General features: G+C 36.8%; 1 protein-coding gene across 1 annotated transcript; it reads left to right on the forward strand.

Moving 5' to 3' along the window:
* Positions 1-11298: 11298 nt before the first annotated feature.
* LOC104094840 (ethylene-responsive transcription factor ERF069-like) lies at positions 11299-12000 on the forward strand. The gene has a single exon (XM_009600837.4). It carries the CDS (start codon positions 11299-11301, stop codon positions 11998-12000), a length of 702 nt encoding a protein of 233 aa, XP_009599132.1.
* Positions 12001-14081: the final 2081 nt, after the last annotated feature.

Genomic DNA, 14081 nt, shown 5'->3' on the forward strand with positions numbered 1-14081 from the left:
GGACCCATTTGTAAGCAGAGGTTGGTTTCTCTGATTTTGGACCTTTGAGACCAATCGAACGTTTTTACGTTAATAATTCATGCTCGTATCTCATGCAAACCTTTACCTAACCTCTTCAAAGTAGTCAACGGGAAGATGTTGAGACTTTAACCCCCATCTAATAAGACCCTGGCAATGAATTTGTCTTCACACTGTACTGTGATATGCAATGCCCTGTTATGGCTCAACCCTTCTGGTGGCAATTCATTTTCGTGTAAAGTGATCTTATGGCTTTCCAATACTTGTCCTACCATGTTGGCCATCTCTCCACCGGTAATGTTGTTGGGTACATAAGCCTCATTCAACACTTTCATCAACGCGTTCCTACATGCCTCAGAATTCTGCAATAGTGATAGAATGGATATATGAGCAGGGGTTTTGTTCAAATGATCAACCACAGAATACTCCCCTGCTTGCACATTTCTCCACAGATCCTTCGGGCCAGTTTCAATGATAGGCTGCCTGGAAGTGGCTTCTTTACTTGTTCCCCCCGAATGCTCGGGCATGTAAACCCTACCAGTTCTGGTCATACCTTGTGCTGCATCAGTTTCATCCATTTTCCCTTTTTCTTTCCTTCTCGCTTCTCCAGTATAGTCCCAGGGCACAACATTGGAATTAAAGGATTGTGTGGGTTCTATCGTTACGGTGAATGGTGTGGTCACTTCTACTTAGAACGGAGTTGGCGTGGCTGAGGGCGTTGTTACTTCAACCTCGAACGGAGTTGGTACGGCTACCTCAACTTCAATCGGTGACTGTATTTGTACCACAATAGGTGTGAGAGTGACTGGAGGCATTTTTGGATCATCCTCTTCTCGAATGAGCCCAATTGACCCCTCCGGGTCCCATTCTTCATCAGTTTCTATCACATTTACCCCCTCGCCCCTGTGATCCGGGAGGGGATTATTGCGGACGTTAGGTGCAGTCTCCTTTGCCTGTATAACTTTGGTATCAATCAGCGTCTGGATCTTATCCTTCAGAGTGCGACATTCATCAATAGTGTGACCCTTCATGCCCGAATGGTAGGCACATATCTTATTCAGATTGACCCATTGAGAGGAATTTTCCATGGAGACGGCGGGAATAGGAGTGACATAACCGGAAGCTTTCAATCTCTCATACAACTGGTCAATAGGTTCGGCAATAGGAGAGTATTGTCTGGGCGGCCTACGGCCGAAATTTGGCCTGGGTTTTTGGTAGTTTTGGCGGGCGGGTGGGGAGTGGTAATATGCTGGCTGGGTGTTGTAAGTTTGGTAGGCGGTAGCGGGTGGTTGATATCTAGGAGGTGAAGGCTGATATATGGGTGGAGGTGTTTGGTATGTGAGAGGAGACTTCAGACCTTCGGCTATCATCACAGTCCCTACTTCCTTCTTTTCTACAAGGCTTTGTTCGTAGCCTGGATTGCCTCGAAATTTGTTACCATCCCGCTTTATTCCCTCTTCTATTATTTCTCCCAATTTGATGATGTCGGAGAATTTATGATTTTCAATAACTATCAACCTTTCATAATATTGCGGATCTTGGGCCCGAACAAAGAATTTGTTCATTTGTTCTTCTTCCAAAGCCGGCATTACTTTTGCAGCCTCTGATCTCCACCGAGTAGCATACTAGCAGAAAGTTTCTGTCGGCTTCTTATTAAGATTCTGGATATAGAAGACGTCTGGTGCATTCTCTGTGTTGAATTTGAACTGATCCATAAAATTTGACGCCATGCTTACCCAATTAATCCACTTCTTTGGATTTTGATGGATGTACCAGGATAGGGCGTCTCCAGTGAGGCTCCTCATGAATAGCTTCATGCGGATTCTTTCATCTTTACCAACCCCTACGAGCTTGTCGCAATACGTCCTTAGATGTACATTTGGATCACATGTCCCGTCGAACATTTCGAACTTAGGAGGTTTGTAACCCTCTGGCAGTTCTACGTCCGGTTGAATACATAAATCCTCATAGTTCAAACCTTCGATGCATTTACCACCTTCAACACCATGGACTCAACTTGTAAGCTTCTTAAGTTCTTCCGCCATATTCTTGATGAGAAGGTCCTTCTCGGCGGATTCCGGTGTATACGGGGTTTGTTGTGAAGTGTGGGGTAAGGTTTCCACGTATATGGGGTTACTTTGGTGGACTCTAGGGATTTCGGTGTAGTGGTGATCATTGGTTGAGTTTTGGGGATCAGGACTAGGTTGTGGTACATTTTGAGAAGTGTGGTAGGTGGTAATTTGTGGGTACTGGGTCAGATGATGATGATGTTGTGGAGGAGTTGGTATTGGTGGAGGATTAGGATTTTGGGGAGGCGTGGCGTATTGTTGAGGTGCGGGAGGATTTTACGGGTGCTGGTTTTGTGTGTTTTGAGGAGGTGTTGGGCTTTGGACGTTTTGTTGGTTGATGTCGGGAACATTCAAGGTAAGGGAAAGGTTTGCCAAGTTACAGACCTGCTCAAGTTCCCCTTGTAACTCCAGTATCTTTTGCTCTAACCATAAAACCAAGTCATTCTGCGCCAGAGTACTTCGACCATCTGAAGTTTCGACATTCTCGGCGTGCGCAGCGTTGTCTTTCCTGATACCACTCATATTGTCCATCTTAGCTTTTCCTTTTTTCTTAGGATTATTTGGAGGAGGAGGAGGTGGAGGACCTCTAGATCTAATATGATATGTTGATGATGCCAGTATGCACGAACCAACCTTAGGAGATGGGAACAAACAAATAAAAGAAGAAAAATAAAAGGTAAACAAACCAGTAAGGAGTATTAAAAGGATATTTACGATATTTAAACACGTATTACGGAATTATAAATTCGCGTCCTAATTTGGGGACCTCATCGTGCCCGAGGTAGGCCTAGCGATATATAGATTTGGAGAAAACTCAATGCCGATAACTGCGTCATTTCATTAATATGATAAATAGACCAAATCTCTACTAAAACGACAATAATTATAAAGAGTCACTAGTGGCATTTGCCTTATTACAATCAAATTCTAAAACGAATCTAGAAAACATTATTCCTAATCTACTCGGTCCTAGAGGGACCTTCTCCAAGCTTGGCCTTATTATCCCTGTCAATCAGATTCCCCAGGTCAGGCATGTCCAATAGAAGATACGCCCTTTCTAGATGTGCTCCTTCATTATCCTCTGCGTTCTGACAATCTGAGACCCTTTTCCTCATCTTTTCCTCAAGTTCCATCAAACCCTGCTCCAAATACTCCAACCTTTTTGTTGATTTAGTAGCGATTCCCTTCCATTCATTGATTGCTTCCATGTCCACTTTATGTTGTTCCAAATGCCTGGCCTCAGATTCAAAGACCCTTTTGCGCAACCTCCTATATTTGACTTGTGCTTCAGCAGCGTCGTCTATGACCCTATTTCTCAAATCAACCCCTGGCTTGACCTCTCCTGCTATGTCATCGACCAACCATGATGGGTAGAAGTACACAAGGTCGGCATGATACCTGTCTGGCTCGATGGTATATTTCTCCACAATAATCTTATGATGCCACATGTGTTGTGCCTTGAACTTGAATGGAATGGCATTCCCTTGGAAGTCTGCTTTGTAATGAACTATTTTGGAAAGTCGTGGTATAACCTATTTTCTCCCAGTTTGCCTTATGACTCTGATAGGAGCATAAAGATAGATTCTCCTTAATTCGATTAGCATTAGATGAGGAACATCTCTCGACTTGATGATGAATTCACTTCTAGGGAACCACTCGAATATCCAATGTACCTTGTCATCAATCAAATTTCTAAAGAAATGTACCAAGCTCACAGCGTTTCCCGGTTGTGCAAACTTATCTGGGATAAAAGTCATTCTCTTTGGATGGTGATAAGCTATGTGGTCATTCCATAGTTGTCGCGGAAATTATTGACGGTATTGTCCTCCCTCAAGGTGTTCCAACAACCATATTTGCAGCAATAGATTGCAACCCTCGAAATGCCTATATCCCTTTTGCAATGGTCTAAGGCTCGGTACATCTCAGCCACGATCATTGGGACGATAGTGTAAGTTTGCCCCTTAATTCCTTCCATTAGGGTCTTAGTGACCATAGCTAGGCGAGTGTGGATCCTTTCTCCTTGTATCGGGAATATTAGCATCCCCTGAAAACAAATAATGAATACAAAAACGGCGGTGAGCCCAATCCAAAGAAGTGATGGCAAATTCATCATGGTAAAGACGATATGACTTGATGTGACCATAACGCTCATAAAGGAAGTCGAATGGTATGTAAGATTTCTTCAGACAGACTAACTTATCATTTTTCCTGAAACCTATCAATTTTAGGAAACCTCGAGAAGTACGGTTTTTCGATACCAACAAGCCAGGGCTATCTCATGGGAGCCCAGCGAAGCCTCCTATTTCCTCTAGAAGGGGAGTCATTTTTATATCACCGAAATAGAAGACGACCATCTTCTCATCCCAGAACATGGTGGCAGCCTCAATTAACACATTGTTCGGCTGAATATCTAACAAAGAAGGTAAATTCCCGAGAATTCGTTTCACATGGTTTTTGTCACTTGGCGAGAGATTTTCCCACCAATCTAGCAACAAAGGTGGGATACTTCGAACCATGCCGAACCTGGGGACATCGTGCCTTATTTCTGCAAAACAAATAAAGTTAGCCTTTTCCCCCTCCGGATTCTACTATTTACACATTAATAATTAGCATATCAGCACGTTTTCTCCAAATAATGCACATATCATGATTGTACCCATTGGGATTTAAGAAAATCCCGACGGGCTTTGGACAAGGCTTGCCTTAGAGAGTTATTGCGCGGACAGCGTTCTAACCCATACTAGGTTTGGACATGACACATGCACAGTTAATATTAGAGTGGGGGTTTCTAGAAGAGTCTAGATCGGTACCCTCAAGTAGACAACTTGAGAGGGGAAGGCACGAAACCGTCGATTGCACCGCTGATCGACTAGTTTTACCACAAATGAGCCTTTCCAAATTTAAAAGGGTGATTTAGGAAGAGCGCGGATACTCATTAAGCGCCGCTATGGTATTAATTACGCACGAGTGGAATATGATGTGGAGGTTACTTTATGTAAAGATAAAACAACACGTTGTCAAGTATTTTGCATGATGAAGATAATAAACGCAGTATTAAATGGAGCGTAAAGACATAAAAAGAAAGGAAAACAAGGAAGAAGTTAGTTCGCGCAATGTGAAAGAATTCCAATAAAGCAAACAAAAGGGTAGGGATAGGGAAAGATATGATATAGCAAATTTTAAAAAAAGAATGATTCGGAGCAAGTGAACATAACTGGAAAATAAAGGGAAAACGCATATTGTAACCAAATTAGGCAAAGATTTGCATATTAATATGAATTCACATAAAGGAAAAATAGGGAAAAGGATGTGCATGTAGCAATAAAAGGGAAAGGGGAGCGGGATATTCATGTAACAGTAAAATAACAAAGACACACTTATCAGAGAAGACTAATTCATATAGACCAAGTTCGCTATGTTAAGAGCCTAAAATATCTCCCCAGCAGAGTCGCCATGCTGTCGCGCCCCTCTTTCTCGTGAAATCGGGTTTCAACACGTGACAACTCTTTTAAAGGAAGGTTTTAAAAGAGAGAGTCGCCACCTAACGGGTTTGAGGTGCGTTAGGGAACCTATTTGCATATAACTCTAGTTTAACCAGTTTGCGTCACCAAAGATCGGGTAAGGGCTCAAATTACCTCGAAGAAAAGGTGTTAGGCACTCTTCGAGGTCCACAACTGTGGGTCCCAACCGAACTTGAATTATATGAATTAGTCAAATAGTCAGAGAGAAAAACAAGAAGTTAAAAAACAATCATTATTAGAAAGTCCTTGAGTAAACACAGATAATTGGTTTAAAGACAAGATGGGGGGTCCTAAGTTTTTTAGCCTAAAGGATCACCCCGTACAACATAAATAATACTTCATAACTCTCTCGAGGTGGGGTGTTACTTGTATTATTCAGCGGGCACAAACTATCATCTCCTGCTACCCGATTACTATCTTTAAGTTTTTATATAAAGTGCACTAGTTGATTCTAAATTGTGTCCTATGCGTGCACTACCTGTCTCATGCCTATGACCCAGGAGGAGTTTGGACCTCTATTTTGGATGGTTTCTAGACTTAGCTTAGACTGCTCAGAAATGATAAAACTAGGCGACATACAAAACAAGTTGGATTTCATGTAAAAGCAATTAAGGGCACAAGTTAGCCTCCACACTTAGACAACAAATGCACTCGAACAAATTTTCACATTAAACGTTAGACAATTTCAGGATTGAGGCAAATTAAAGCCATTAGGCCCTATAGACATGGTTTCTATGTGACCTTGGTATTCGAACATGCAGGCAGTTTCAGATCAAGATGCTATATTTATATACATGATTTCTGAACAACTATACATTTTAGGGAATCTGGTATTGCAAGATGATTGTTGAAATTACAGATTACAAGTGGTTAAACCTATAGACATGATTTCTAGGTGATTTGCGCAGTAGTTGGCAGTGATAACTATTAAAAATACTCAGAATTACCCAGTTTGATCCAATAGGCATGCTTTCTAATAGCGACAGAGTTAAGCAATGAAACAGTGTTTGAAAGTTCAATATTAGCACTTAAAGCAAGATTTCTATGATTAGCGATTGAAACTGATTTTAGCTCCTATAGGCATGTTTCCTAAATGAGAAATTATAACAACAACACATTAACCAATTAAACCCTATAGGTATGATTTCTAAAATGCAGATTTGGTAGAACATAAATTAACAGAACTCTATGGTCGTAGCACCTAATGAATATACTGTAATGCACATTGAGACATTGGTCATTTTATTTTCTATAAGCAGGACATCTAGCATGTAGAAACATAATATGTTAAACGAATTAAATACCTATAGGAAGGTTATCTAACACACACAATAGCAGAACATGTTCGAGCAAAGTAAACACCTATAGGCAGGATTTCTACCCGTTTCATACAAATATTTTTCCCAATTTTACTAACACCCTAATTATTAATATAATATTATTACAAGCCTAGTGAGTGAAATAAATTACAGAATTACAGAATAGCTATAGTGGGCCTAAGGCAGGCCCAATGTATACCTAGCCTAGCTAGGCCTTCAACACAGTTTCACAAACAACCCAGAAATAATCTCCATTCACACAAAATAGCCCACATCCAGTAGCCATCAAAAGTCCCAGAGGTATAGCCATTTACACAAACCAACTGGTTTATCCAGCAAGTGAGAAGAGGGGACAAAGTTGAGCAATTAGGAAAAAGGTGGCAAAGAATCTTGGACCATAGTGTGTCAGAGTTCCCAAGGGCTTTAAGAACCTAGGGCAGTGCTCACACTAGGGAGGTTGATAGAGGAGACTTAGGGGAAGGGCTTTGGCTTTCAGCCAGCCCCAGAATTAAACAAGAAACAACCAGTGAAAATAAGAGTAGGGTAATAGGTTTGGAAAACATTTGCAAACTTGTAAGATAATCATATAATGAACTCCAAAAGCAAATTAACACACTGGGCAGGGTGACATATGATAAGGAACAAGGACCCTGGGATTGCAAGGGGATTAGACTAGTAAAACCAAGTAATACAACCAGTGTAGAACTTAAAGGATCGGATTATTCCAAACTCAGGATTACACAGTATAATACAAATAGAATTAGATACCGTAGAGGGTATCAGTCAAAGAGGATTAGTTTAAAGGATAATAGGTTGTTAGAGGTGCAGAATTGGACATGGCAAGAACACATATAGTGGAAACCATAGTCATAGGAGCATACTACACTTAAAGTAAGGTCTTAAATAAGTTAAGGTATGCTAATTACATCAATTAATCATTAAAAGTTCAGAATTAGGCAGAGAATCATGGATTAAACCATATAATCAAGGCAGAATATTCGAATTATCAACAATACCAAACTAAACATGCTTCATTCTGTCTAAATTAACTAAGTTAGGTGCAAAGATATTATTAGGCTAACAATTATAGGCAGAATCACACATAAAGAGAGTCAAGGGAATACATTAAGTCGTGCAGTTTCAAAGAACATGCTAACATAAGAGAATAAACATTGTGAGGGTTTAGAAACTAACTAGTGATTGTTTAATAAATAAGAAAAGAACAGCAGTAAGGACCCAGAGTCTCAAATGTGTCAAGTTCCCAAGGGTTTCAAGAACCCAGGGTAGTGCTCACACCCAAGAGATGGTCAGAAAAGTGGAAATCCGGTGGCCTTGGCTTTCAGCCGGCCAAGAGCCAAACAGAACAAAATAGTAAACAAATATAGAGTAGAAACCTCAATTTTTAGTGAGAATTTTTAGTGACATTTTGTCTGTTCAAAAAGGGGAAAGGGAATGGGTTTATATAGTGGTAAAAATCAGCACATAAGTAAGAAAATATAAACAATCAACCCATAAAAGGAAAGAAGAACACATAAATTAATTTAAAATCAAATTAGGAGAATAAGCCGGTAAATTCTAGTTTTTTTCTTTTAGGAAAAATAAATATCAACGGAATATACACAGAAACGGTAGCATAGGACGAATATAGACACAAATAATACTCAAAATCAGAGAATCAAACCAATTTTGGTTCGATTTGAACAGATTTATAAACCCTAGTTGTTTTAGGAAAAATAAGAATCAACAAAAATGCACAAATATTTGTACTCACAATAGATAAAGGATGAACATAGACAGAATAACAGAAAGATCAGTGATTTGAACCTATTTTGGTTCGATCTTATGGAGATCTTCTTGCCATGTTTAGGCAAGCAGTATAGGAGAGTAACCAATACCCGGAGGAGGTCATATATGGCAAGTAGTAGCCATAAAATCCCATATTAGACGGGATTATGAGAGGATTTAGGGGGCGGCGGCTAGGGTTCTTAGGAGGGAGAAGGGAGGTGAGGGATATTAGGGCGGCAGACGGGGGAGAATAGGATTAGGGTTGGGGTTTGGGTTAGTTTAAAGGGGAGGGTTTTATATGGGTCGTTGATCTCATAGATCAACGGCCACGATTAAAGAGTAGTTGGGTCGGGTTATTATAAATGGGTCGCGATCGGGTTAGGGGTTGGGTTAATTTGATTTGGGCTGGTAGTTGTTTGGTATAGTGTATTAGGCTTTGGGCCTTTTGTTTGGTCCGAAAATAAGTTCAAGAGTGGGCTAGTTTTTAAATACCCAATATTTTAGCAAAAATAATAATTTATAAAAGTAATTAATAAATAACAAAAATATTACTTGTGCACTAAAATGATTAAACTAATAACTTGCATTATAAAAATATAAAAAGTTATTTTTTGCATAAATAATTTAATTATACATGAATATGGGCTATTATTATAAAAATATGCAATTAGCTTAAAAATACAAATGTAATTATAAAAAATACAGTACAATATTTAAAAATATATATGTTGGTGTAAATGATAAGTTTGCATGATTAAATCATTATAAAAATAATTTGAAGGATAATTATTGGATATTTATACAATAAAATGTAGAAAGAAATTGATTTAAAGCCTTTAAAAATTATGAAAAATTATGAAAAAAAGCTTGTATAGGTTTATAAACTAAATGATAATACAAATATACTATTTTGAAATTATATATATATTTTAAAAATATGAGGGAAATTGGGTATCAACAGAAATTTTATTATTTTATCTTTGTTATTGAATATTTTAGTATAATGTTATGACTTATCTCATATTATTGTGTTAGTTTCTAGGAAAACACATTATATAGTTGTATTTTACTAGGACTTAAAAAATATTTGGAGCACAAGTTACATATTTTATGCTATGAAGACTTTACCGAAAAAACCCCGAAAACCCGAAAAATTCCAAAAAACCCGAGATTGAAAAATCTGACTTTATTGGTTTGGTTTGGTTTATAAATTTAAAACCCCAACACCATTGGTATGGTTTGATAATTGAAAAATCCAAACCAACCCGACCTATGTACACCCCGTGCTAATGTCCACGTCATCTTCATGAATTCGGACGACGGGCTCCGAATTGCCTAAAATTTTGTGGGCCTATTATAAACGATCTAATGAACAACATTGTTTCACCATGATTGTTCCTTATTTTTTAGCATTTTAGGACCATAAAACAAGAATTTAGGACGATTTCAAAATTTTCATATGCTAATGTACATGCCATCTTCATGAATTCGGGCGACGGGCTCCGAATCACCTAAACTTTTATGGCATATCAGATATACTCACCGCTTTGCCATGACTGTTCCTTATTATTTTTTGCATTTTAGCGCCATAAAATAGGAATTCTTGACGAATTTTTATTTTTCGTGTGCTAAGGTCTACGTCATTTTCATGAATTCGGGCGACGAGGTCTGAATCGCCTAAAATTTTGTAGGCCCCTAAAAAATGACCTAATGAACAATAGTTATTTTTTCGTCATATTCGTTCCTCGTTTTTGGCGTTTTAGGACTATAAAAAGGAATTTAAGACGATTTTCAAATTTTCGAGTGCTAATGTCCACGCTATCTGCATGTATTCGGGCGACGGGTTTCCTATCGCCTAAAAATTTTGTGGGCACATCAGAAACGACCTAATGAACAATAGTCATTGCTTTGTCATGACCGCTCCTCATTATTTTGGCATTTTATGGTCATAAAATAAGAATTCAGAGCGATTTATAGTTTTTTGTGTGTTAATGTCTATGTCATCTTGATGAATTCAGGCGACGGGTTCTGAATCGCTTACAATTTTGTGGAACCCTCATAAACGACCTTATGAACAATACTTATTTCTTTTCATGTTCCTAGTTTTTTGCCATTTTAAGACCTTAAAACAAGAGTTAAGACGATTTTTGATTTTTCGTGTGCTAATATCCATGCCATCTTTATAAATTGATGGCGGACTCTGAATTACCTAAAAGCCTTTACCGTCATTGAATGAGTAGAGAACTATGTCCCATCGCCTTAAAATTCTGAATCCACCTTTAATTTTGAGTAATCATTTTGAGTTGGGAGTTATAAAATAAGAAGCGATCCCTTTTTCAATGGGATTTACAAGACTAAATCCTGATTAGTTAGGGCATCGATGCAAATTTCAAGCAACCGAAAAACCAAAAAATATTTTTTTTTCCTTATTTCGTGGGCTTTTAAGTCTCCTCAGAAAAGTTCACTTACAAAAATGATGGTTCCTCAAAGGAATAAATCACTAAACCTCAGCACCACCTATGTGTCTTCTCATCTTTGTTTTTACCTAAGTCTCCCTTTTTCTTTTTCTTTTTTCAACTTTTGACCATGAAATCGCAACCCAAAGTTACCGGAGAAAATAATGAAAAACAACAACGAAAAGATGAACAAATCAAAATCCAGAGAAAAATAATAATAAAAATCTCAGACCCAGATGCTACAGAATCATCATCTTCAGAAGAGGAACAAGAAAATAGACCATCTAGAAAGCAGCAGCCAAAGCTCACTGTTCATGAAATTTTTCAAGATAAGGTAAAAACTACAACTTTTTCTAGCAAATTGCCTTCTGGGGTTCGAAAGAGAAAATGGGGAAAGTATTGTGCTGAGATTAGAGACCCATTTAACAAGAAAAAAATTTGGTTGGGTACTTTTAATACTGCTGAAGAGGCTTCTCAAGTTTATCAGTCTAAGAAACTTGAGTTTGAGGGAAAAATAAAAATGGCTAAAATTGCAAAAACAAACAAGGGTATTTCTGAAAAATCTGAACTTGAGAGTAAGACCTCAGATTCATCAAATGGGGTTGAAGGAAAAGGCAATAATTCTAGTGCAGGGGAAGAACAAGAAATTGGGAATAACAGTGTTGAAGAGTTGTTGAAGGGGCAGTGGATACAAATTTCAGATGATAAAGAAGTTTATATTTCATTGAAATTGGGGGTTCCGATTGTTGATAATTATGGATTTTTATTAGGTGAATTTAGTGAATTGGATGATCTTAGTATTTCTGTCTGTGATATAGAAAATGATCTCTGAGATAACTATTTTTTACAAAAATAGCCATCTTGTTATTGTAAGTCAATGATTTACTTCTCAATGTGATATTCCATGTGAGAGTGGGGGAAAATAGTGAAATTGCTACTACAAATTTAATTGCAGCAATACAAATTTGTTCCTACAATGGAAATTTGAGTTCTTGTTCTCCATTTCTGGATTATGTGATATTATAATTGATGATTAAATTTAATGACCTGACCAATCACTTGTCGACATAACATTTATTTGAATGAGTCAGGACTCCCGAGGTACACAATTACACATGGTGGCCCTTCATTCGCTCCCTACTTCACACCGTATTCATTATTCAAAAGTCATTTTTCTTTACGCAACTTTATATTCATTATTCAAAAGTCATTTTTCTTTCTTTTGTTACGTAAAAGTCATTTAATTTTGTATTCATTACCTAAAAATTATTTTTCTTTCTTTAATTACACAAAGATTATTTTACTATGCTCTAGTTATGACAATAGTCACTTTGCTCAGATTTTACAAATTTTTTACCCGAAAAGTCTATTATTCCCTTGACATTATAAATCTCCCCATTTATGTAACACCTTCTATATTATATGTTATATAATATACTTTTACCCAGGTATTTTACTTATAATTAAAATAACTTACTATTATTTTATTTATTATTTTTATAATATAATCGTACAATTAATTTTTTCTTAATATTAATTTTTAAAATATATAAGTAGCATTATTAAATTTGTCGATAACATTGTCGTGAACAAATCTCAAGTCCACGTTCTTAATCATGCTTAATGAAAATTATAAAATCAAAGGTCATTGATTTATCAGCCAAACCATACCCATTAATCCAATAAATAAAATACTTACATTTAGCACAATGACACATCGTATTAATACTTTAAAATAAATAATATTAACAGATAAAGCTTTAAAAAACTTAATATTAGACACAAATATTTTTGAAACTTTTTCTAAAATTCTTATTAACTCTAAAAACCTATCATTTGTTAAAAAATCTATTTTTGTTATTTCAATTAAATATTAAAAGATAAATATTTTTATCTTTTTTATATTTAAAATATGTTCATGCTTGAATATGATTAAACAAATTGAGTATCATGGAAAAATTAAATGTATGGATATATTATAAAAATAATAAATTAAATATAAAATTATTTTAATTATAAGTAAAATACCTAGGTACAAATATATTAAATAATATATAATATAGAAGATGTTACATAAATGAGAGGATTTATAATGTCAAAGGCATAATAGACTTTTCAAGTAAAAGTATTATAAAATCTGGTAAATATGACTTTTGTGATAAATAGAGTAAAGTAAAATAATTTTTGTGTAACAAAAGAAATAAAAGTGACTTTTGAGTAATGAACACAAAGTTGAATGATTTTTACGTAACAAAAAGAAGAAAAATGACTTTTGCGTAATGAACACAGAGTTGAATGACCACCCATGAAAATTACTTGAATTTCTCTTAGACATAGTAAAAATAAAATTGGTCCGTCAAAATTAATCATATCCATTGTTGATCACCTTACTGGCTTGTTATTTTTATTCTGCTTTTATATGACTTTTTGGTACTATCCTTTCTTGTCTATATTTTCATTAATGTGGTGCTTATATTTTCCTGAGTCGAGGCTCTATTGGAAACAGTCTCTCTATTCTCACAAGGTAAGAGTAAGGTCTGCGTACACACTACCCTCTCCAGACCCAGCGGTGTAGGATAATACTGGGTATGTTGTGATATTTAAGACATGTCTGTAAAATTTGGTGAGAAACGAAGTTGATTTGACGTGATTCAGACGTCCAGTTGAGAAAATAGAAATTTTAAAGTATTCTTGAGAATTTCATTTGAGTTGGTGCTAAATTTAGAGTTCTAGGTGTTATTTTAGCGATTTGATCACACGAGAAGGTCCGTATGATGTTTTTAGGCTTGTGTGCATGTTTGGTTTGGAGCTTCGAGGGTTCGGGTGAGTTTCGGATAGGCCACGGGATACTTTGGACTTTGGAAATCTGGTTTTTCTGCAGAATCTGTATTCTGGCATGTCATTCTTCGCGTT

Source organism: Nicotiana tomentosiformis, chromosome 10 (assembly GCF_000390325.3).
Source record: "Nicotiana tomentosiformis chromosome 10, ASM39032v3, whole genome shotgun sequence".
In the NCBI taxonomy this organism is placed as follows: Eukaryota; Viridiplantae; Streptophyta; class Magnoliopsida; order Solanales; family Solanaceae; genus Nicotiana; species Nicotiana tomentosiformis.